We start from the raw sequence: 25,696 nt of genomic DNA on the forward strand, positions 1-25,696 counted from the left end.
GTTCAGTTGTGTGCTACCATGGAGGTGAAGAATGCCTCTATCCCTCCTCAGCTCTAACACTACGTTTATGAGTTCATGCACACACTCCTCCCTCTCCCTCTCACACACACACACACACACACACACACACACACACACACACACTCCCTCTCTTTCTCTTCCTCTTTCTCTCTCTCATTTTCAATGAAATCCAGACGTTCATATTTTGCTTTAAACGTTGAAAACAACTTCTCCTGTCGCTAGGCAACTCAAAATGATATGAGTCACCAACTACTGCCTCCAACCCCTCCCTCCATCTTCTCTCTCTCTCACTCACTCTCCATGTCTCTCACTATAGACACTCACTCTATTACGCATTTTCTAAGACACAGGACCAGATAGAAAATTTACAGAAAATATGTTTAAATGCTTGTAGGGAGCTTTAAACAATGTTGCATAGAGAAGAGAACACACACACACACACACACACACACACACACACACACACACACACACACACACACACACACATCCACTGCCTCCCTTCTTGCTGCTGCTCTCAGTCTTATTATCTTGTTCTTTATAACAAACAGCACTTATAATGTATCCAGGAACACAAGGTGTGCGTGTCTGTGTGCGTGTATAGTGGGTTTCCTGACTGTGCTTATGTTATACAGAGGCTCCAGCAGGGGAAACAGGATGTGGGTTGTGTATCAGTGCTGCCCACTGGTGCACAGACTTGGTACTGCATGCTTTTGAAGTGGGGAGCAACTGCATCATTTAAAGTCAACCTAAAGTTTTTATTGTCCTTCTGCTGTTAATCGTGATTTTCTTTTTGTTAAAAAGTACAAAGTACAAAACAGTTGTACATGGTGTGGCTAGTTTTGCGGGCAATACCAGAACTATTCTAAAGTCAGCAAAGTTTACACTGGTTAAAGCTAGCTAGCTAATTTATTAGTTGACAACAAACAGTTTATCCTTATTTGTGGCTATTTTTTAAACATAAATGTAGCAGAAGTAAAATGTGGGTTAATTGAACATATTTACAAATGACTATCATTGGAGTAATTAATTTTCTTCCACTATGTGCTAAGGGAAGGGTTAAGATACACAACCCTCTGTCCTCATGGCCCTATGTTTTACAATCATGCTTCTTCAGCATAAAAATGTTATGAAAGTGTCCACAAAAATACAAGAACATAGTCTAGCATTGCAAATGCACATATTCTAGCATGATATATTTTGTATAAAAATATGAAATCATAGCTGTTTCTGGACATGCTGCTTCCAGATAGACTTACATAAACACCTACCCGCTTCTCCTTCTGGGTTGCTGGAGCCTATTCCAGCTGTCATCGGGCAGAAGGCAGCATACATCCTGGACAGGCCACCAGTCCATTGCAGGGCACACACATTCACATCTAGGGGGAATTTAGCATGTCCAACTGGCCTGATTGCGTGTCTTTGGATTGTGAGAGGAAACCCATGCAGACACAGGGAGAACACGCAAACTCCACACAGAAAGGATCCTGGTCGCCCAGCCAGGGAATCAAACCCAGACCCTTCTTGCTGTGAGACGACAGCGCTACCCATGCTACTCGGCCAGATAGACTCCATTCAGTGATTAGTGTGTTACTCATCACTTTATTTCAACCTGCCATCAACCTGCCCTCGCCATCCTTGCCACAAAAACCAGCATGGACGAGCATGAAAACCAACATATGTTGTGTGTTGGATGCTAGAATGCTAGTCAGCAGCAATGGAAGTTGGTATGCTGATCACCAGCATATTGTTGCTGTCCAAAAATAAGTATCTCCAAAATTTTAACTTTATATGATGAAGCAAAAACATTCTTTAATGTTGACGTAAATTATTGTAAACAATGTTATGAACATTTACAAACTATAAATCAAGGAAAAACAAACTATTTACATGGGTTTAAAGACTCTTATTTCAACTCTACACACTACCACTTGACTGCTGCAACACAGGATAACACATCCATATCAGGAACTCCCTCAGGGTCGTGGAGGCCGTGCTGGAGCCAATCCCAGTGGTCATCGGGCAGAAGGCAGGATACACCCTGGACAGGTCACCAGTCCATCACAGGGCCATATCAGGAACTCTCCAAACCAAATACATCATTCAGGGTAGCCAAGTGGATGTGTAGATGATTTCCAAGGGCTTTGGTTATTGTGGGTGTCCCTGGTTATCTTTTGTATTAAGCTAGACAAAATGTATAATTGCTAATTGTGAACTGAAATAATAATTACTAGGTTAATAAGTTCTGCCCTGTGATGGACTGGTGATCTGTCCTGGGTGTCTTCTGCCTTCTGCCAAATGAGTGCTGGAATAGGCTCCAGCTCCCCTGGAGGATAAGCAGCTTAAATGATGAGTTGATAAGTGTAATTAGTCCAGTCCAACATCACAGAGTATTTAAAGAGCAGATCTCAGTCATTTCAGGGTTGGTTGGCTGGGGTGCAGATTTAAATGCAGTGCTATAATTGAGAAGCACTTTACATTAAGTTTACTTTAGGTCCCGTTTGAATTAATTAATGCATAAAGGAATCCCCCCACACTAGGATGACACTAGGAAGTCCAATTTTAAAACCCATGTTGTTTCTGTCTTGCCATCAGTAGCTCTATTACTTTGTTTTTTTTTTCATTTGATTTGTCTTTTAAATGCATGCTATTTTCCCTGTTGGATGTGCTGTGCAGTTCTGACAAGCCAGTAGTTGTTATTTTAGTTGATATTATTGTGCAGCACTTTGGCCAATATGTCTTTTAAATGTGCTACAGAAATAAATATGACTACCACAAACTGTATATAACAAACTGTATAACATTTTTTGATATTAAATCTATCCATTTAGCATGTAAGGTTATAAAAATGAGCTGCTGGTTGTAAACATCAGTAGAAATTTGTTAGCTAGTATGTATTTGATGAAAAAATTAGGTTTCGTAAGACTGAGTAGTTAGCTGATGAAGCATTATTGTGGCCAATACTTGCTGAGGACATGTTGAATGAAAATAGCAATATAAGTGATGGGAACTCCTCACTGACTCCCCTAAGGAATGATTAAGGAAACATCACTTTATACATTTTATTCCAAACTCAATTTCTTGGGTTGCTTACAAACAGCCAATTTCTGAAGCTAATGGTTTTTAAACAGCAGAATATTACCTTGAATTTTTGAAATTCAAAAATCTGCTTTTTTAACCTTAAATCAGTCATGCTACTAGAAATAAACACAAGTATCAATTTAAAACAAACAAATGAATTGAAAATGTTTCTGAAAATAAACACTTTTTAAGTAGTATGTGTCCCTTTTAAGAGTAACTGCAGACGCAGAACCAGCATGCAAGTGTACTTCAGGAAGGAATGTAAGTGTAATGTACATTGAAGTCCTCCTCAGCTGGATTTTTTGGCACATTGGGATCATGCTGCTTTGTGTACTTTTAGCTTGACTGGTTGTGGAAAAACCTGCTGGACAGGAGAGGAAAGAAATGCAAAGGAAAAGGGAGAGAAGAAAGAAAAGGAGAAAGAAGAGCAAGAGAAGAAGCGTGGAGGCATCATGTTGCCCTGATTCTCAGCAACAGGTCAGTAGTAGGAAATCGGTTGTGAATAGTACATGCTCTTCTTTATACTGTTGTTCATCAGAACACTGCAGCCCACTGCCACCAGCTAAGAGAGAGTGAGAGAGAGAGAGAGATAAAAGGAACAGGTTTGTGAGAAGTCTAAAGGTTGCCCCGCCCATTCACACTATAAGTTACAGTGAGTGTTTCAGCTCTGAGTGGCTTTTGAATAAGGCATAATTAAAATAAAGTTTTCATTTTTGCAGGGATCAGCAAATTTAAATAAACATTACATTATATAGTGTTCAATGCAGAAACTATTGATGCCATAACCATCTAACAGTTGGTTTATTTAACAAAATAATGTTAATTTCAGTTGCCAATAGTCAATATTATTTTAGCATCAAGCTAAAAGTGGTGTACATTGACCTGTCACACAGAGTTTATATTGCTCAGGCCACCTCTAAATAAAAACAGACATTTTAAACTTCTGATATTTGTAACAGGCATTCAAGTGGAATATTCTTTGTATTTTGCCATTTTACTTAAATGAGTATTTTTGGAGATGTTCAGTCTAGTCCTATTAAAAAAAAAGTTAATTTTACTGTCCTATATATGCAATGTGTAACAGCAAGCATTTACATTTATTTTATACATGTGCAGATTGTAAAAATTCAGTGATGCATATAAAAGTGCCTTGAGCGCTAATAATTCATCATTGTGAAGAATCCTCATAAAGAGAATAATAAAACTGGAGAAACCTCCTTTATCATTTAAATTGCCAATTAATTACTCAGCCGATTCACTGAGAGCAATTTTATTTGAGCCCTACAAAAGTTCGAAGTGGACCTCCTGGCGGGGGGAATACATGCTAAAGTTAAAAGCGTATTAGTACTTTTTTGGTTAAAGAGGTTTTAGTAATTTCTTGTCAACGTTCAAGGTTTTGTTTTAGTAGTTTGTTATTAGTTCAAGGTTAAGTGGTATAAAAGAGAGAGAGAACAGTGCGGTTCTACGGCTGTGTCTAATTTCAGATAGGAACTATTCAGACACAGCGTACGACAAGTCCAGTGTTCCACAGGGATGATGTCACTAGCACAATAAAAGCAAAGACTGAGGTGGACAGAGGGTAGATTAAACAATTGAGCAGGACAGTGGCTTTAGGTTGGAAAGATCGAGCAAGTCAGACATCTTCAGCAGTGTCAGTGAGAGGGGAAGAAGAGGAGTGACAAGGGGAGGGAGTGAGAGGAATGGAGGAAGATAGAATGATGTAGGGGGGAGGCGAAGAGGCAGAGCGAGAGGACTGGTGCCAGATGACAGAAGCGCACGCTACAGTCACAATCTAAACAGAGAGGAGAAAGAGAGACAGAGAGCATGAATTTCAGCATTGTCATGCAGTGGCTTTGGACCAAAAATGGCCTGGAAATTTATTTTACAGCCTCTTATATATGCTGGCATACATTTTGGGTGCAAACACTGAGGGTTTACTACATAAGCATGGACTGATGATCAATAGGGATGACTAGGGAGGTGCTATACCAGTAATTGCAAACTGGGACCTGTGCAGAAGAGACCACTCATCATTTATTACATTTTGTGTCAAAACAGCCATTAATGTTATTCATTTTTCAGCATTAGGTTAAAGAGCAGCACACATAAATTTAACAGGAATTTTAACAAATATAATACACAATTTTATTTAATATGTCCTCTCTTTGTCTTTACTTTAACTTATGATGGAGGTGGAACCCTCTGGTGATTTGTTTGTATTGACACTTCATCAGGAACCTTGGCAAATAAGCCACTCTGAACAAAGCGATACGTTTATCAGATAGAAACAGAAATACACCCTCTTCTTATGCTTATATGTATATTATATATACACTGCTCAAAAAAATAAAGGGAACACCCAAATAACACATCCTAGATCTGAAGGAATGAAATATTCTCATTGAATACTTTGTTCTGTACAAAGTTGAATGTGCTGACAACAAAATCACATAAAAATCATCAATGGAAATCAAATTTATTAACCTATGGAGGCCTGGATTTGGAGTCACACACAAAATTAAAGTGGAAAAACACACTACAGGCTGATCCAACTTTGATGTAATGTCCTTAAAACAAGTCAAAATGAGGCTCAGTATTGTGTGTGGCCTCTACATGCCTGTATGACCTCCCTACAACGCCTGGGCATTCTCCTGATGAGGTGGTGGATGGTCTCCTGAGGGATCTCCTCCCAGACCTGGACTAAAGCATCCGCCAACTCCTGGACAGTCTGTGGTGCAATGTGGCATTGGTGGATGGAGCGAGACATGATGTCCCAGATGTGCTCAATCGGATTCAGGTCTGGGGAACGAGCGGGCCAGTCCATAGCTTCAATGCCTTCATCTTACAGGGACTGCTGACACACTCCAGCCACATGAGGTCTAGCATTGTCCTGCATTAGGAGGAACCCAGGGCCAACCACACCAGCATATGGTCTCAGCATAGGGTCTGAGGATCTCATCTCGATACCTAATGGACGTCGGGCCCTCATACCATCCTCATGGAGTCGGTTTCTAACCGTTTGTGCAGACACATGCACATTCGTGGCCTGCTGGAGGTCATTTTGAGGGCTCTGGCAGTGCTCCTCCTGTTCCTCCTTGCACAAAGGTGGAGGTAGCGGTCCTGCTGCTGGGTTGTTGCCCTCCTACGGCCTCCTCCACGTCTCCTGGTGTACTGGCCTGTCTCCTGGTAGCGCCTCCAGCCTCTGGACATTATGCTAACAGACACAGCAAACCTTCTTGCCACAGCTCACATTGATGTGCCATCCTGGATGAGCTGCACTACCTGAGCCACTTCTGTGGGTTGTAGAGTCCATCTCATGCTACCATGAGTGTGAAAACACCACCAACATTCAAAAGTGACCAAAACATCAGCCAGAAAGCATAGGTACTGAGAAGTGGTCTGTGGTCCCCACCTGCAGAACCACTCCTTTATTGAGAGTGTCTTGCTAATTGCCAATAATTTCCACATGTTGTCTGTTCCATTTGCACAACAGCATGTGAAATTGATTGTCAATCAGTGTTGCTTCCTAAGTGGACAGTTTGACTTCACAGAAGTTTGATTTACTTGGAGTTATATTGTGTTGTTTAAGTGTTCCCTTTATTTTTTTGAGCAGTGTATATATATATATATATATATATATATATATATATATATATGTAAGCATTACTTGACTATAGAAGGAGCATAATTAACATGCTGGTTTAAAATACAGAATTTTACATTTGAAAAGGGAATACTTCATGATGGCATTCATGGCCTAATGGCATTACGCCATTCATTCTTATGGGAGGTTTTTCATTTTTAAACTTAATTTTAGTAAAAATGACCAATCTGATCGACTCCAACACATAGCACAAGTCACAGCGCCGGGACCTTTGAAACGCAGTTTGAACGGAGTCTGTACGTTAAGCGGTTTGGGCTGTATTAATTGCAGAAAAGTGTGGAAGAAGAATAAGAAGAAGTATTAGAGATAACAATAGAATGCTTTTTCAAGGACTCTAATTAAAAACCTCCCATAAGAATGGATGGCGGAATGTTCAGAACTTCAAATTCTAACTGACATTGTCACAGCAGGCCACTCATTCTCACAGACATTGCTGTCCTGCAGGGAATCTGCTTTAAAATCCTTAAACTTTCACCTAGAAACTCAATTTCAGTTTTAAATGGTAGAGAAACTTGTCCTTTCTTATTTAATATGTCCTCTATTTGTCTTTACTACAACTTTTACTACAACAAATTGGTTATTACAACAATTATTTTCAGGAGACTTGCTTTCAGCTTTTCAAAGAAATGTGCAGGGGATATTTCTAAATCTCAAAATTTAATTTCTGCTTCTCACATTCTAAATAATCCTAAATACAAAGTTAGACTGAGTACATAAACCTTCCTCCACTTCTCAGATGTCTAGTTTATTTATTCTATTAAAAATGATTGCTTTGAATATGATTTTCTTTTCTTAGCAACAGCTTCTTGACAGCTACACAGACCCATAGCGCTGAGCTGTTTCTTACAGCTGTGGACTTTTTCAGCTCTGACACAAAGTTGGAGGCTGATTTTCTCTAATGATTGTTTCTCTATATCTTTTTTTGGACTTTGAACTCTAGTTTTAGAAACTTCTGTTTTTACCTTTTGTCCTTTGACTTATGTAGGGGTTTTATCTTAAATCTAAGAGAAAGAAATTTGCAAGGTACGTTTGGATAGTTGATAATGTTGGAGTCTTTTTAAAGGGTAACAATGGGCCAACTGCTTCTTGAAACACAATTTTAACAAAGATTCTGACATTTATCAATGTTTTCATATTTGAGGTTTGTTCATAGGTAACAAAATCTATGCACAATTAAGAGCACAGAGGTGCGAACAAGACTGCAGGTTAAGAAGACCTAATGAATCTGATGTGTACAATTTCTTAGGACCTTTCTCAAGATAAAAAAAATAAAAAAAAGTTAAGATACTGGTGAATGAAACCCAATATCAGCAACATAATGACATCTTTGGGATCAGCTTTTGTTTGGATGGCACAGCTGTAAGTCATAGACTGGAAGGATGGGAGAGTGAAAGTGGCAGTAGGTGCATAAAATAGTAGATTCATTAAATTTCCTGCTTTTTATTCTGACAATGAAAAATTATTGACTTGTACTTAATGGATTTTGACTAAAAACTAAATAAACAAAGGGTGGTCTCTGATTTTTGCACAGTATAGTAGATGGAAAAGCATGCTTGAATGCCACAGATCACCATTCATGCAATCATGTGGACATATTACACATTTGCATGAAATTCTATAACACACTTTAAAACGTGGAGCTGACATTGCAGGTACCTGAGACTGTAGCAAAGATGTTTTCCAATTTATTCCACTCTAAATAAAGTTTATCCCACCTATCTGTACAAAGAAAATGGAATGGCTAACACTGTGAATTTGTGTTACTTACCATGGCACCAGCAATACCCAGAAATACTCCCAGAACGGAGGATGCCTGCAAGTCAGCCAGGATTGCAGTCATGCAGCTCTGTTTGCACAGATACACATACAATGAGAATTAGGATTAGGATTAGAGATTTTGTTAACATCTTTAAACAGCTACACAGTAGAGCTGTGAAAATAAAATTTGACATTCGAATATCTGTTGAATTCAATAAAAATTAGATTAGCTAGCTAGTTTTAAGATGGATTATCTCAGGATAAATCTCTACAGCAACTTATGCTGCATGTCTAACCTCTACATACGAGCTGCCTATTTGGCTCATAAACATCCCTTGAACTAATCAATGCCGAACTTATGATGGAGGTGGAACCCTCTGGTGATTTGACACTTCGTCAGGAACCTTGGCAACTAAGCCACTCTGAACAACGCGATACATTTATTTTTAACAGTAACAGTTAGAAATACACCCTCTTCTTATGCTTTTATACATATAAGCATTGACTTGACTTGACTATACAAGGAGCATAATTAACATGCTGGTTTAAAATACAGATTTTTACATTTGAAAAGGGAATACTTCATGGTTCTGTGGCATTACGCCATTCATTCTTATGGGAGGTTTTTCATTTTTAAACTTAATTTTAGTAAAAATTACCAATCTGATTGACTCCAAAAACAAATAGCACAAGTCACAGCGCTGGGACCTTTGAAACGCAGTTTGAACGGAGTCTGTATGTTAAGCGGTTCGGGCTGTATTAATCGCAGAAAAGTGTGGAAGAAGAATAAGAAAAAGTATTAGAAATAACAATAGAATGCTTTTTCAAGCACTCTAATTAAAAACCTCCGATAAGAATGAATGGCGGAATGTTCAGAACTTCAAATTCTAACTGACATTAATGATGTCACAGTGTAGAAGTAGAGGAGGCAGTGGATAGGGCAAGATGGAGGCAGATGATCCGCTGTGGCGTCCCCTAAAGGGAGCAGCCGAAAGAAGAAGAAGAAGAAGAAGAAGATTGACAATGTCACAGCAGGCCACTCATTCTCACAGACATAGCTGTCCTGCAGGGAATCTGCTTTAAAATCCTTAAACTTTTACCATTTCAGTTTTAAATGGTAGAGAAACGTGTCCTTTCTGAAACCTCAAAATATCTCATCATTTTATCAATTAGCTTTAGAGTTATGAGCATTTGTTTGCCACTAGGCACAGAAAACTGCCCCATTCACTCCCATGTAAATTTCTCAAAATCAGAATCTGCTTATTTCAAGATTTTCTCTGTGTTTAACTTGTCATAACTCAGAGATTTCTCTTCTCAATACACACAACATTACACCAAAATAATCCTCAAGTGGTCTTATCTCACACCATCTATCCGGTTAAGTGATATTTCCCGAGTTATGACTGTTTGTTCAGAGGGTGCAAATCGGACTCAAACAAGGCTTCTCCACTAAGAATGCATAATAACAGTGACAATAAATTTGAGCGACCCCCCCAACACATCTCTCCCTCTCACACACACCACACAGACACACACAAACCGACACATACCTAAGGACGTATTGTTCACCTACACAGAAACACACACAAACACACACACTTGCAGCTCTTTTCAAGCACTCTTGCAGTTCCTTCAGGAAATGTACATCTAGTTGATAAAATACAATGTGTTACAATTGAGTGAATAATATGACACAAACACAGCAGAGCACTGCCTAAATGAAACCTGAGATATAAAGGGTAAGACTAATAGACAGAGAAGAAAAGAGAGGTGTGGGGAGAGAAAGAGAGTGAGCACTACAACCAGAATCAGGAGTGCAGTCACCTTTTTTGTTGACTAAACGGTTCTTTTTCAAAATTATGAGCTTTCTTAGTCTGCACTTTTGGGCATGTTTGATATTTGAGTGAACACTCATAAATTTAGCAAACACAACAATGTCTTAGGCTGTTTTCACACTTAGCTTGTTTTCATAAGTCTGAACCAGAGTTTGGGTTTTTGTAACATTGTATCTTTTTCATTTGATTGAGTTGGTTTCACACTGAACAGCTAAAGTGCACCAAATGATTCTTGTGAGAGTTATTTTGACGTTCACTTGCCTATTATTGTATAATGTCCAAATTTATCCCTCACATACATGTGTAACAAGTGCATTGTCCTACCCCAACTTTGTATTAAAATACAAATGCTTAACATATGTGCATCATAGTCACACCTTTACTACTGAATGGTTTATCAGTTTCAATTTAACCAATGGCCACAGTATGCTGGCCAAAATATGACCAAAATACATTCAACAATCCATGTGGCAAAATCAGATGCATTGCTTTGCTACGATAGTATTGATTATATTCTGTTATTGACAGCAGCTTGTGCAGTAAGAAAGAGTTTCCATCAAGAGGCAGATGTAAAGACAAAAAGTTTGACATTTACTTATCTGGTAAACTACAGTAAATTTCTTATTTAATTTCTAAGCTCAGCTGACAACCCTATTATGCAGAGATATGGGAATGTCCATGTTTATGGATGTGACTCACAGTGGAGGTGGATATGGATATTCCCAGCAGTGAGTACCTCTGAGGACAGGTATCAGTCTCCTGCAGGATTGTCTGCACAGTGCCTCCTAATCCACAGCAGTCAAACTGAAGAAAAACAAACAAGCACAGTGAAGCTCTTAGCTTTTAAACACACACACTATATGTGTAAACAATTTGTACAGAGAGTCTGTGGTACACAGTACCACTACATCATCGATAAGTAAATGAGTGTAAAGCTCGTACAGTGTTATGGAACAGTTTGAGGATGATGGAGCGGATCCAGTCTTTCTTAATCAGATACTGGGCGTAAATAGTAGCGTAAAATTCACCTATGTGGTTAGAAAACTGAAAAACAGCAAAAGCACATGTAAAACATCCAATCAAATCCAACATAAAAGAGCGCACAAAATGTCAGTGAGAGCTCAATCAACTAGGTAAAATTAAAAAACAACTCTAGTTATTGATACAATAACTATACTATCACCAAACGTACAAGTATTATGATGCTGTATTAAAAGTACTATATCATTAAAAGCATTCCACCCCTTCTTACATTTTTGCATGTATATCTGCTGTGTGTTTGTGTGTGTGTATGCGTGTATTAGATACCTCTCTGATGTTAGTAAAGGACAAGACACCAGCAACGATAGCCAGTGTAGCTAGAATGGTCAGTAGGCTGGTGTACTGGAGAGTAGAAAAACAGAGGGAAGAAGGAATCATCTCTATTTCTATCTTCCACCCATATGTCCAATTACAGTTTCCTTGACCAGCATTATGATCATACATTTAGCAGCTGGGCATTATAAGTAACTGTCTCTAACTGGGTATTTGTATGTACTATGACTCTAACTAGGCATCATAAATAACTCTTGACTCTGTGTGTGATACAGTAAGTAACCTGACTCTAACTGGGCATTGGTAGAATTGGTAGGCTGACTAATAAATGGGCATTATTATTAACCAAACTAACCAGATGTTATCAGTTACTCTGACTCTACCTGGGCATTAGTGGTAATTCTGACACTAGCCTAGCATTATTATTTTTTACTCAAGCTGGGTGTTATCGGTAACTCTGATTCCTGCAGGGTGTAATCAGTAACTCTGATTCTAACTGGGTGTAACTGGAAGCTATGACTCTCTTGATAACTTTGACTCAGGGCATGATTGGTAACCTGACTCTAACTGGAAGTGATCATAACCAAACTGTGCATTTTTGGCAACTTTGGCTCTAGCGTTATTGATAGGCATTACTGGTAACTCTGATTCTAAATTAGTGTACCTGGCAACTCAAGTTTGCATTTATAATATCATGTGGATGACTATTCAAAGTTTAGAAGCTACGTAAGAACCTTCCATCAGCTGAGCTGTATGTTATCAAAGGGCAGGAGTCAGCAGCCCAAATGTTATCGAGTGATTTTGTCCTTTTCATCAAAAATCAAACCACCTTGGGAGCCACAACATTTTAGCGGGAAGCTTTTCCATATTAAATATAGTAATTTCTTGAAAAATCTCTTAACATTTGACATTTTACAAGGCTGAAGTCAGCTTGTCATTTGCCAGCAATTTTTTCATTCCATCTTAAGGGGCCAGAATGTAACTGCTGCACCATTTACAGTACAAAGGAAAATTCTAACAAGCAGCTGGCAAGTGACAAGCTGGAAAAAAAAACATTTATTATTAATTATTATAATTTATTGTTAACTGTGTAAGAACTGTGTGCTAGAATGCAAACAAGGATTATTTTCATCATCATCATCATCATCATCATCATCGTCGTTCACCGCTTAATCCAGATAGGGTTGCGGTAGCAGTTGGGAGAGCAGAGAATCCCAGATGACCCTGTCCCCTGCAACCTCCTCCAGCTCATTCCCAAGGACCGCAAGCCGCTCCCAGGCCTACTTGGAAATGTAATCCCTCCACCATGTAGTGCCTGGTACACCCCCACCAGAAGGCGCCCAGGGGGCATCCAAATCAGATGCCCGAACCACCTCAGCTGGCTCCTCTCAATGAGGAGGAGTAGTGGCTCTACTCTGAGATCCTCCCGGATAGCCAAGCTCCTCACCCTATCAAATAGTGTGTAGCCTGCCACCCTGCGAAGAAAGCTCATTTCTGCTGCTTGTATTTGCGATCTCATTCTTTTGGTCCTTACCCACAACTCTGCCGGAGCACAACGCTAATACTGAAAGGGTCCAACTTAATGCTGAGTATACAATCACAGCTCTCACTCTGGGAGTACAGAGATCGAATGGCCCAGAGTTGTAGCCCCGGTACCCATACTCACGGAGGAGTAAAAGGTGAAAAGAGGAGACGAAAAAAAGAGGAGAGGGTGAAAAGCTGGTCCACTATTCCACGGCCGAGATGGAATCCGCATTGTCCCTCCTCAATCTGAGGTTTAACTATCGGTCAGAGTCCCCTTTCCAGCACCTTGGCATAGACTTCCCAGGGAGGCTGAGCAGTGTGATACCCCAATAGTTGGCACACACCCCCCCTTTTTTAAAAATGGGGACCACCACCCCAGTCTGCCAGTCCAAGGGTACTGTTCCTGAGGTCCATGCAATATTGCAGAGGCGTGTCAGCCATGACAACCCCACAATATCCAGAGCTTTAAGCATCTCCGGATGAATCTCATCCACCCCCGGTGCCTTGCCACTGAAGAGCTTGCCAAATACCTCAGTGACCTCCACCAGGGAAATGGAGCTTGACACGCCAGAGGATTATTTTGTTATTGCCTAAAAGTCTAATATTGTGCCACAGCAGGGCAGAAAAAGAGTTGCATGTTGCCCACCCCTGTCTTAGAGATTTGCAGTAAGCCCGCTTAAGCCTTTAAACAAAGTGGTCTGGATGTGCTGTGATGCTTCAGATTGGTAAAATATGCCAGAGTTTGCCATTATTTATTTTATTCATTGTTCACTCTATTATTGGAGATAATTTTATGGAGATAAACAGATTTTATGGTAAATATTAATCAAAATATCATTATTTATTCATTGATTATTATTGTGCTTATTAAAAAAAATTCACTATGTATTTACAAAAATATCTGTTGCACATCTGGTATGGTCATTTTCTTATCAAAGATCAAATCGGATTATGTCCAATCAAGTCATACCTATCCTACATTTAGTTCGGCACATAATGTACCTGGCAGATGCTCAGGTTAGAACTCAGATTTACTTTCTTTTTCCCCCATTGGAGAGTGAGATCATGCACGCAAGAGGATGCTTATTTTCCTCCATTAGTAGTGTGCCTTGTACACAGTAGAATGTATGAAGGTATGTGTGTGTTTCCTCACCACACCCAGTGCTGATTTATTTTCACTGCAGGAGCCATAATCTCCGGCACATGCAGCGAACAGAAGCACAGCTCCAAACACTATCAGCACTGATACCACTGAGAGAAAAAAAAAATACAGGGAAATTAATAGTCTGACACGTACATAATCGATACCAATGTTCTTCACTTTCAAATGTGGCTAACTGACCATAATTCAGGAAAACACAGAGTAAAGCAAAAATAGAGTAAAGCCATGAAGAAATACAGCACAAAATTAAACACTTTCTAAATCAAACACTTTCTAGGCTCCTAATCTTAAAGCCTCAAAAATAACCACTCAGAACTTACACAAATAACCAGAGCTTTATTCAGCAGGCAACAGAGATAAATTAAGAGGAATACTGTGCTTTACCAAGTTGGTTTTATGTGAGGCTTAAGCATAAAGTATCCTGCTCCTTTTGAAAAAGCTTTTCAAAATTGTCTTACATTTAAAAATGTCAGCTATGCTTTAAAACATTGTGCAAGCAATTCACAGTTAATGGACCAATAGACATGGTTCAAAATTACATTTATTTTGTCATTTTTCAAGCATTAATGTACACTATATGTTTGTACATACATCAAAGATATCAAGAGGGAAGGATTTACAGCCTCCAGCTGTGTGTGTGCAAGTGAGCACTACTTTAAGGCGTGTCAGCAACAGACATGCCTTAAAGTAGCTGAATTGACCAATTAGAAGGGTGTGTTGATGCTTTTGGACATATAATTTACATTTAAGGTCAGATTTTTCTATACTTTGGAGATGCAAACTTTTTATATGACAGTGATGATATGCATTACCTCTTGTTGCTACTTTCCTAAACTACTTACTACTTTTAATTTTTTTATTTTATTTTATTTTTTCTGGATTGCTTTATTTTTGATATGTGTCTACTTTTATTTGTTCTGTATATGTGTGGAAGCTAATTGTTATGAGCCTAGAAATGTTTGTTTTTAAAATCCTAAAAATTAGTGCAGGGATTAGGACTGAAAGATAAGAAAATATTATACAAAATGTCTATACACATGACCACACCACCTATGAGGGTCACAGGTGCAAAGATGTGATTAGTTTAACATTTTATAGGGTTTTACGTACATGCAATTGATTGTGCTTGTGCTTTGAACTCAGTTCATTAAAAAGCTTCACCACATATGCCAGTGTATTTTTGTCATTTTTCTTTTTTGTACTACCTGTATTTTTTATTTTGCACTCTGTTTTCATTGGCTGTTGGAGAAGTCCATTCAGTTGGAGTTGCTGACTCCAATTAATCTAGTTCTTTCTCAACTGTTGATGCCGACTGCCCAACAATCTGCAGACTAGAGTCAACCAGCACAGACTGAGAATGGGGGCTAAAATCAGGGTATTTTACCCACAGTTTTAGTAGATCACCTGATGTTGTTATATTATGGCCATTATGTAGTAGTTCATTATGTAATAATAATATGAAAATATACAGCAAAACATTAGGCCTAATATACTGTGGTTCCTGCACATGCCACCAAAACAGCTCCAACTCACTGAGGTACAGACTGCAGACTAAACGATTGCCCACCTGTCCAGCTGGACACTGATGAATGATCGACTGTTGAGCTCTCCTGCTATCCACTTCAGACCAGCTGCCCACACTCCAGCTACCGCCACTTGACTTGGACTACCGCCCACCCTACACTGCAGTTTTCATGGACTCCTAACTATTACTACTATTACTACTACTACTATTAATAATAATAATAATAACAATAATAATAATAATAATAATATAATCATTGTTTACATTATATATACTATGACTATATCAGTGCACATGAGCATAACAGCAGACCTATGTGATGTATAGGATCCTCTTTTTTGTCAGTAATATGTAGGTAGTTTGACCAGAGGAGGATAGGTCCCACTTTGTGAGCCTTGGTTCCTCCCAAGGTTTCTTTCTCCACTCTGAGGCAGTTTTTCCTTGACAGTGTCGTCCCTGGCTTTCTCACCTGGTTGTTTCATATTTCATGTTAAAACTTTGTCTTTACTGCAATTCTGTGAAGCTGCTTTGTGACAAAATCAGTTGTTAAAAGTGCTATATAATATCATTTGATTTGATTTGATTTGAAGGTACCCTGTAGTCTCCAGCACCAAGACATTAGCAGCAAATCCAATAAGTCCTGTAAACTCTGAGATGGGACCAGTACGGACTTCTTGCTCCTGCACAGGTTTTTCAAGCAGAACATCGCCCAGAGCATCACATTTGTTCTGATAGCTTATTTTCTTTCCACGGTGGGGATGCCATGCCTTTGTAAATGACACACACGTCTACATAATGGGCACGTCATAACCTGTCATTGGTCTGTGGTTTCTCTCTTCTTGGACCACTGCCAGTAGGTAGTCACCACTGCTAAATGGGCGCATCGCAGAAGCCCAAGATTCAGCCCCCATCACTTTCACTCTTACTCCACTCTTACTCACTCTTACTACATCTGTGAGTTGCCATAATGTTTGGCTTATCAGTATGATAATACATTTGGGTTTCACAATATATATACCAGCCACTTTATTGGGTGCACCTTGCTAGTAAAAGGTTGGACCCCCTTTTGCCTTCAGAACTGCCTTAATTCTTCATGGCATACTTTCAATAAGGTGTTGCAAACATTCCTCAGAGATTTTGGTTGGTTATTTGAGTTGCTGTTGCCTTTCTATCATCTCAAACCAGTCTGCTCAATCGCCACTGACCTCTCACATCAACAAGGCATTTTCGTCCACACAACTGCCGCTCACTGGATATTTTCTCTTTTTCAGACCGTTCTCTGTAAACCCTAGAGATGGTGGTGCATGAAAATCCCAGTAGATCAGCAGTTTCTGAAATACTCAGACCAGCCTGTCTGGCACCAACAACCATGGCACGTTCAAAGTCACTTAAATCACCTTTCTTCCCCATTCTGATGCTTGGTCTGCACTTCAGCAAGTTGTCTAGACCACCTCTACATGCCTACCTAATAAAGTGGCCGGTGAGTGTATACATCTATTTCAGCAGCACATGGTGCAAGCATACCCACACTTAACGACAGTACTCACCAAAAATGAAGTGGTTCGTTTTTAAATCCAGGTTGTACGGTCCTTCAGCACTGAACCTCAGATATAAACCCCCACAAAGCATTGCAAGACCAGCCAGCTAGGTGAGAGAGAGACAGAGATGATTTCTGTTGTACTGTATTGTGAAATTTGTGATTTGTCATAAGAGCTGTGATTTGAGAGACTTCAATTCAGTGTCAATGTTGCAGTTTAAACAGTTTAATTAAGCCATCTCTGCTTAAATATTTACTCCTAGTTCCCATTTAAACTGGAAAATTTCTAATTCAACCTTTCATGCATGAGTTGACTGTGAACACCTGGGTCAGAAGAGTTTTCAGAGCATTCAGCTAAATACAGCCCTGTCTGCCTGTACCATGTGTTTCTAAAACACTGCAAAATTTAGTTTTATCTTGAGCATTACACGGTGTGTTGAAAATAAAAAAAAATTCCAGAACATTAAAAAATAATAATATTTTGATAGTGCTTTAAAAACTTAAATACTGTGCTATAATGTGGGCTGATAACAAACAAAATGGTCCCTCTCCTCTCTCTAACCCAGAGAACAAAAAGAATTAAAAATTTTGATTCATTGGACCACAGAACACTTTTCCATTTAATCTCAGCCCATCTTAAATGAGCCCGGCCTTAAAGAAGACAGCATTTCTGCTTCCTGTTTACATTTTGTTTCTTCTTTGCTTGGCAGAATTTTACTTTGCATTCGTGGATGCAATGGCAAACTGTGTTCAAGACAGTGTTTTTTTTTCTGAACCTAAGCAGTGTTATCCACTACAGAATTGTGTCTGCCTTTAATGCAATGCCATCTGAGATTTCTCTGGATTCTCTGAAAATTTTAATGATATTACAGTGAACACCTCCCCATCTTTAGTTCTGAAAGACCCAGCCTCTCTGGATGCTATTTATATACCCAATCATGTTACTGGCCTGTTGCCAATTAACCTAATTAGTTGTAAGATGTTCCACCATGTGGTTTTTAGTATTGCACAAATATATTAATATTTTGTTGTTATTGTCCCAACTTTTTGTACTGTCTTTGTACTGTTTTCTATTTAACATAGGATTAAAATGATTTGTATGCCATAGCATTCTGTTTTTACTTCCATTTTGCACAGCTTCCAAACAAAGCCAACACAAATTTCTACAACCCCAATTCAAATGAATTTGGGACGTTGTGTAAAACAAATAAAAACAGAATACGATGATTTGCAAATCCTTTTCAACCTATATTCAAATACACCACAAAGACAATATATTTAATGTTCAAATGGATGAACTTGAGGAACAACTGAAGTTGTACCTCAAGCAAGAATGGGAAAGAATTCCACCTATAAAGCTTCAACAATTAGTGTCCAGTTCCCAAACGCTTATTAAGTGTTGTTAAAAGGAAAGGTGATGTAACACAGTGGTAAACATGCCCCTGTCCCAACTTCTTTGGAACGTGTTGCAGGCATCAAACTCAAAATGAGTGAAGATTTGCAAAAAACAATAAAATTTATCTGTTTGAACATTAAATATCTTGTCTTTGTAGTGTATTCAATTGAATATAGGTTGAAAAGGATTTGCAAATCATTGTATTCTATTTTTATTTATGGTTACACAACATCCCAACTTCATTGGAATTGGGGTTGTATTTTGCTTGGCCAGTAACAACCTACTATAGAAGAAAAAAATGCTAACAGGCTACTTACCACAAACAATATGTTGAAAATGATGAGCGTGAATTTGCACACCTGTCCACATCCGTCCAAAGCCATGGTTCCCAAACTTTCTATATATATCTTCAAGGACTCCTGAGTCACAGATAGGAAAATTGAGGAAAATTAATTTCATCCTCAGAACTCTGCAAAATGCTCTACAGCTGCTAAAAGGCTCATCCAGCATTGACCAATAATAAAACATTAAGTGCCATTTTTAAACTATTCTTCAGAGATTTCAGGAGATTTTATAGTGTTCAGCCACATGTTCATCTACTTAAATTAATGAGTAAAAAGTCAATAAAAATACTTAAATACTTCCTTGCTTGCTTGTGATTCAAGGCTAAATTCATTTAGTCCATTTGAGATTTTCATCATACACATATATATATATATATATATATATATATATATATATATATATAGTAACATGCATATTAATAGTAATAGCCTAGGGTAGGTTATTCCAGTTTATTGTCCAAAGAACAGATGTAAGATTGCAATGAATTACTGAGTTAATGGGGAGAAAGAGTGGAATGAAAAGCCAGTCTTTTGGGGTATATATTAGCCTTTAGCCTAGCATGGAGACTAGCCATTAGTCTTGAATTAGTGGTCTAAGAATGATGCAATGTCAAGCAGTGCTTGGGTGACAAGATCATTGTATTTTTCCTGGAGGTAGCTAATGACTTTGGGTCCTCTATAAGTGTTTTTGTCTTTAAAAGGTGGAGCACTGGCATCAGATATGAAATGCTGACATATTCATCTCCTTAGAGTGCATCAGAAAATTAATGAAAAGGATTCAGTGGCCTGTGAAGTGACTCTAGCACCTCTGTGTCTTGCCAGGTGAGCACTAGGTGGTGTGCTTTCCTGTCAGTGGGCAGCACATGAGTGAAGCCCTTACTTTACTCCAGAACAAATTTGAGTCAGTATAATCAAAATATGATTATCGCAAGATGAAGTCTTTGGCCAAAACACTGAAGCCTGGTCCACTCGTTTATGTTAGCTGCCTTAATTATGTTGGAGGCATTATCTGTGGCAATGCACACTTGCCCCTGTTCATTCAGACCCCAGGTGGCCAACTCATCTTTCATTCCATTAGCAATGTTTTTCCCGCATTGTCAAAAGAAGAAGTACAACGTCTATACACAACGACTCTTTAATTCAAAATAGTGAATAGTGAGGCTTTGGTAAGGTTCAGTTGTTTGGCTCCACCACATGTCTGTATCCCTCGTGCAATACTCCACATTTCACAGCTTCATTTTAACTTTGTTTCTACAAGAAGCATACCGTTCTGGTATAGTGACTTGGATGAAAAATGTGCAAAAGGGAATCTGCTGTCTTTTGCCAAGTGTTTGGAGAAGGAATTGGAAGCTATCTTTAGACACACTAAATCAGCACCATGTCTTTAGCAAAGTACTTTGCAATAATGTCTGTTATCTTGCAGTGCCTTTTGTGAACTTTCTGTATATGTCGTGATGCTTTTGAACACCTGTGTAACAGAGGTTTGCCTGGCCATCTCTTTAGGAAATTGTGACTGAGGTTGAGGTCCAAGGCTGGACCTTTTAGATAAGCACTTATCATAGAGATGTCTGTGATGGTTCTTCAAATGTTGATAGAGGTTTGTGGTGTTGCCTTGTGAAGTTAGCAACAATGCTTGACATGGTTTGCACAGTACCTATTTTCCCACACACAAAACGTGCTGTTTTCTTTGGTAGCAAATCGTTCATTGGACCTTGGGCTTGCTTAGATGAAGTACTCATCTTTTCCCTGATATCTAGTGCCAAGCTGCTTGTTAGTTTGCAATGTGCAACACTATTGTTATCCAATTTACATTCAGGAAAAAGAAAACATCTTTCTTCTTTCCAAAATTAAAGGAAGATCCCACACAAATGGTTAGCAACAAGTTTAATTGTTTTTATCCATTTATCTCCATAGGAAGTGGTTAGGCTATGTAGTGAATTTTGTGCCAAAAGTTTCAAATAAAATTAGTAAAACCACATGCAAAATGGTAATTATCCAAATGTCCAAAATACATTGCATATGAAAAAGAGAGGTAAATCACGTTTTTAAAATTTTAAAAAGATTACTACCTATTTGCACTTTTTTAAACATGAATGTATTATTTTCATCTTTGCTTTCATTGTTTTCTATTTTCCGATTATACTGATACTTTTTTATTCTGGAATCTTTCTTTTGTTTCTGAAATCTTTCATTTGCTTCAGATTTTAGAGGCCTGCGTGGTCTACTGGCCAACAGATTTGCTGACACGTAGCCACATCCATAATGAGGCGTGAACTGCCCCCAACATGGTGGAACATGTCGTACTGCCTTGGCGTTGCCTTGGGCGGACTGGCATGCCAAACATTATGAGCAATGTTTATCACATTCCTAAGTTATTAATGAAACTTGTTTATGATCCTGTGTTGCATGTGTACAACAACATACCTGTTATTTTGGCCATTGAAGAACATAAACTTGTTGAACGTAACTGTACCTCCTTTTGCATTTGTAGCTGATAACACATACTAGCCAAGCAGTGTCATCCAGGTCTAACTAGGTGAGCCATACTGGTAACGAAACATTGCTACTTAAATATCTGTAAACCGGCTGGCTGAAACAGAAAGGTGGTTTAAGTGACTGAAACCAGAAATGGGGGGGTCATTGGCAGGGATAATGCTTGCCTTGTTAGCCCTTTAGCTGACATTGCTAACAACCACAAATCCGAAAGATTTTTTAGAGAGGAAATAATGTCTCCGCAATGTCTTTCAGGTTTGCTAAAGACTAGAGGGTGCTCTCGCACCAGTCCACAATGAATGAGTTGATAAGGAGCATTTAAGTAAAGTCACAGTTTAAAGTGTTTATATTTATTTAGAAGAATGGGCATGGCTATATATTCAGAAGACCTGCCACTCCAAACTAGTTGACAGATGGAAAGTACAAATGAATGGCCTCAATTAAGACCCACCAGCTGTTAAAAGTGCCAAAATTCAGAAGCAGAAAATATATCAGCAAAATCAGCAAACAGAAAAATTCAAGCAAAAACTGGCAAAATGAGTAATAAACATATACCAGAATGAGAGAAAATGAGTGGTACACTTTTTGCAAAATAAAGTTTGATTTTTCTCTCATTATTTGTATTTGCAAAATATTCTACACATTTTGATAATATATTCTTAATATTTTGCTTGTAGATTTCTGTATTTAAAACGTTTGGCATAAAATAAAGTCAAGTCAAAGTTTATTTAAATAGCACTTTTTACAACAGGCGTTGTCACAAAGGAGCTTTGCAGAAAAAAAACCTGGATTCGAGCCCCCATGAGCAAGCCGACAGTGACAATGGCAAAGAAAACTCCATAAAGGCAAGAGGAAGAAACCATAAAAGGAAGCTCAAAACGTTGAATCCGCCCTCCTCGGTCACCGGATAGCAAACAATAGCAAACAAAACAGCAGAGAATAAGGTTTGACCATTAGTATAAGATTAGCTCCACAGAAGTGCCTGTATGAGCGAGAGAAAGAGATGACGTCATCCACTCAGGCAGGTTGGAGCAGGACAAAGCTAAAGGAACTGAAACCATTTGGATGCACAGTAGATTTTTGATGAATTTAGACGTCATGTCTGTACAGATCAACTGGCCTCAAGCTTTAAAAGCAGCTTTTAATGTGTTGAATGTTCATCTGGTAAGAATAAATAAATACTCATTTCTTCTACGGAACGTTTTATCTTTCATCAAGCTAACTATAAGCTGAGAAGCACAGACAGTCTGCAGTAGGGCTGATGGTGCAGCTCACATACTACCACATAAACAACTTGTCCACTTTTCACCAGGACTTACCGCACTGATGGACTTCACTGCGTTAAACTGTTCCTCCTTTAATGTTACAGCTCCGCTATTTCTCCACGTCTTCCTTAGGACTGTTTGATGTTGCGGTTCCACTGCCCTTCAATACATTCCGCAGGCCGCGCCCCCTCTGTCAAACGTGCGCTCTTATTGGTCAAGAGCTCAGCTGTAACCGAGGCATCCGCTCCGAGCAGCTTGGTTGCGTTACAGCAGAATCGAAACCAAACGTTCACCCGTTTTTCCAGAAGTAAATGAGAAACCTACGGGGTCTTAGGCTGTGGAAACGAAAGCCACATAAAGAACGAAAGCTGTTAGCTGTTAGAACGAAATATGTTATGCAAGTGTAGAAGTCTCTAAAAAACAGCTAAACCCATCAAAGGATAAAAAACAAAGTAAATAAAAAAACAAATAAAACTACTGATACTTATTTTGCAGAGGCAAAATAAATATATATAAAATCTTAACATGTTATCCTTATAGTTTTATATATCGACCATTCTGCCAAATTAGCTTAAATTATGCTTGCACATTCACTGTAATCGCACATTTTGTTTTTTACTCTAATACATTTAGTCGCTTGTACATAAACTCAGTATATGCCACATACTGATCAACAATTTTAAATTAACGGAACATTTTTGGTGATTTTGTACACTCAAATGGCATTTTTGAGTTGAATTAACTTAATGCTATTTAGGTTAGTCCGTTGCTGTGGCAACTTTGAACCCCCCCCCCACCACCAACACACACAAACACACACACACACACACACACATTTTAATAATGTCTTTCTCATTAAAGTTGCTGAACAAATGTGCAAGACTGAGTGAAACAAAGTAAACTGTCAAATACATACGTGTTTGTTTTGTTAACACGTTTTGTTCTTTCTCATTACCTCCTGGCTCCATCTATTTGCATATTGAGTGTTTATTTTCATTTGTTTCACTCACCGTCACTGTGCTTTCATTCCACCCAGACTGCCTTACCTCAGGCGTTTGACTTTATATGCTTTATAGTGATGGGATTTTCGGCTCTATTTTGAGATGCAGCTCTAATGGCTCTTCTTACTGTGGAGAGCCGGCTCTTTCGGCTCCCAAATGGCTCCCCATATATATATATATTTTTACATTATTAATTAATTAATAGCTTAAACCTAATTTTATAACATTTTGTTTCATTATTGACATTGTTAAGCACTGACCAATTATTAAATTATCACAAAATAGCACCACTTCTACAAAAATAACTTGAAATAAACTAAACAGTTATACATACAATCACCCAACACAATACGAAAAAGTATTAAAGCAGCTTCATAGCAAAAAAGGTGCCACAATACAAATATCAAATACAGTGCTTTTAAATTAAAGTATAAAACTATGAAGGATAAAAAACATGTGAACAACACAAGTTTTGAACCACTAGAGATAAAGAACTCACTGTATTAAATCACTCAAAGACTTACAGATTGGCATTGAGAAGCACCAGGTGTCTAAGCTTGGCGGGGCTGATTCTGTTCCTTCTCTCAGTTATGATCTGTCCAGTTTTAGAGAAGATCCTCTCTGAGGGGACGGATGTTGCCACTATGCACAGTCTACGTGCCATCACATGAGAGAGATGTGGATAGATCAGTGCCCTTGTCTCCCACCAGCTCAGTGGGTCAGCACTGCGCTGGAAAAGAGGCTCCTCAAGGTAGGACCTCACCTCCAGAATAGCATCAGCTGTAGGATTCCTGGTTGCAGTGTCTCCGCTTGCCCGCTCCTCAAAAAACCTCCAAACAGCCAATGCTTGAGGCTCCTCCAGCTCACGTGCTGCTGCTGCCTCCTCTCCTCCATGACACCCTTGCAGGTGAGATGACTGCCCATACCTTAATGCTGCTGTAGTTATTCTTTGGAGAGCTTCGTCGACTGCTCGGTTGTCATTAAAGGCCACCTTTTTGAAACGGGGGTCAAGGATGGTGGTTTCGGACAGAATTGTGTTGTACTCCATCCTTTGGAATTTTTTGTCCATGCTAGAACAGAGAGAATTCACCAACTCCTTCACGCTCTCTGTGGTTACTCTGCTCTGATGCTCTGCTGTCACGCTCTGAAGACCCCTACACAGTATCAGCATTTTGGAGGCGGTAACATACCTGAAAAAAGAAGCATCAAAATATTATATTTTATATAATATTTATTTATGCCCTGCGATGGACTGGCGACCCATCCAGGGTGTATCCTGCCTTCCGCCCGAAGACTGCTGGGATAGGCTCCAGCACCCCCCCGCGACCCTGACGGAGAAGCGGCTTAGAAAATGGATGGATGGATGGATGGATAATATTTATTTATATAGCCTATTTAGCAATAGTATTTTGTTTCATTTCTAAATTGCTTTACATAATAATAATTTTATTTATTTATTTATTAGTATTATTTTCAACCATTTCTAAACCTGTTTGTCAAATAAATAATTTAACAAATAAAAAAATATTACAATGATAATAACATCATAATAAAATTTAATAGGTATCATAGTAAAGTTCAATGAGATGATGTTTGAACACTGTACCTCTCTGCGCTGATCTCCACTGTGACCTGGTCGAAGGGCTCCAGGACACTGCAGGCCTCTTACAGAGCCTCCCACTCCTCTTGGCTGAGAGGAACCACAGGTGCATTGATGACTGCCAATGTTGCGATAACCGCATCCTTTGATTCGAGCATTCGCTGGATCATATGGAA

General features: G+C 38.8%; 1 protein-coding gene across 2 annotated transcripts; it reads right to left on the reverse strand.

Moving 5' to 3' along the window:
* Nucleotides 1–2,561: 2,561 nt before the first annotated feature.
* On the reverse strand, nt 2,562–23,122 carry zgc:65811 (uncharacterized protein LOC393524 homolog). 2 transcript variants are annotated; one of them, XM_017694569.2, is made up of 9 exons: nt 22,974–23,122; nt 19,135–19,236; nt 17,432–17,528; nt 14,351–14,448; nt 11,668–11,742; nt 11,302–11,403; nt 11,059–11,163; nt 8,535–8,612; nt 2,562–3,664 (listed from the first exon to the last, which is right to left on the reverse strand). In XM_017694569.2, exons 2-9 carry the CDS (start codon nt 19,198–19,200, stop codon nt 3,581–3,583), a joined length of 705 nt encoding a protein of 234 aa, XP_017550058.1. In that variant the 5' UTR covers nt 19,201–19,236; nt 22,974–23,122; the 3' UTR covers nt 2,562–3,580. The 2 variants fall into 2 exon arrangements, with proteins under 2 accessions (XP_017550058.1, XP_017550057.1); XM_017694568.2 differs by having other exon boundaries at nt 2,562–4,894.
* Nucleotides 23,123–25,696: the final 2,574 nt, after the last annotated feature.

The sequence above is a fragment of the Pygocentrus nattereri genome, chromosome 27 (assembly GCF_015220715.1).
Source record: "Pygocentrus nattereri isolate fPygNat1 chromosome 27, fPygNat1.pri, whole genome shotgun sequence".
Classification (NCBI taxonomy): Eukaryota; Metazoa; Chordata; class Actinopteri; order Characiformes; family Serrasalmidae; genus Pygocentrus; species Pygocentrus nattereri.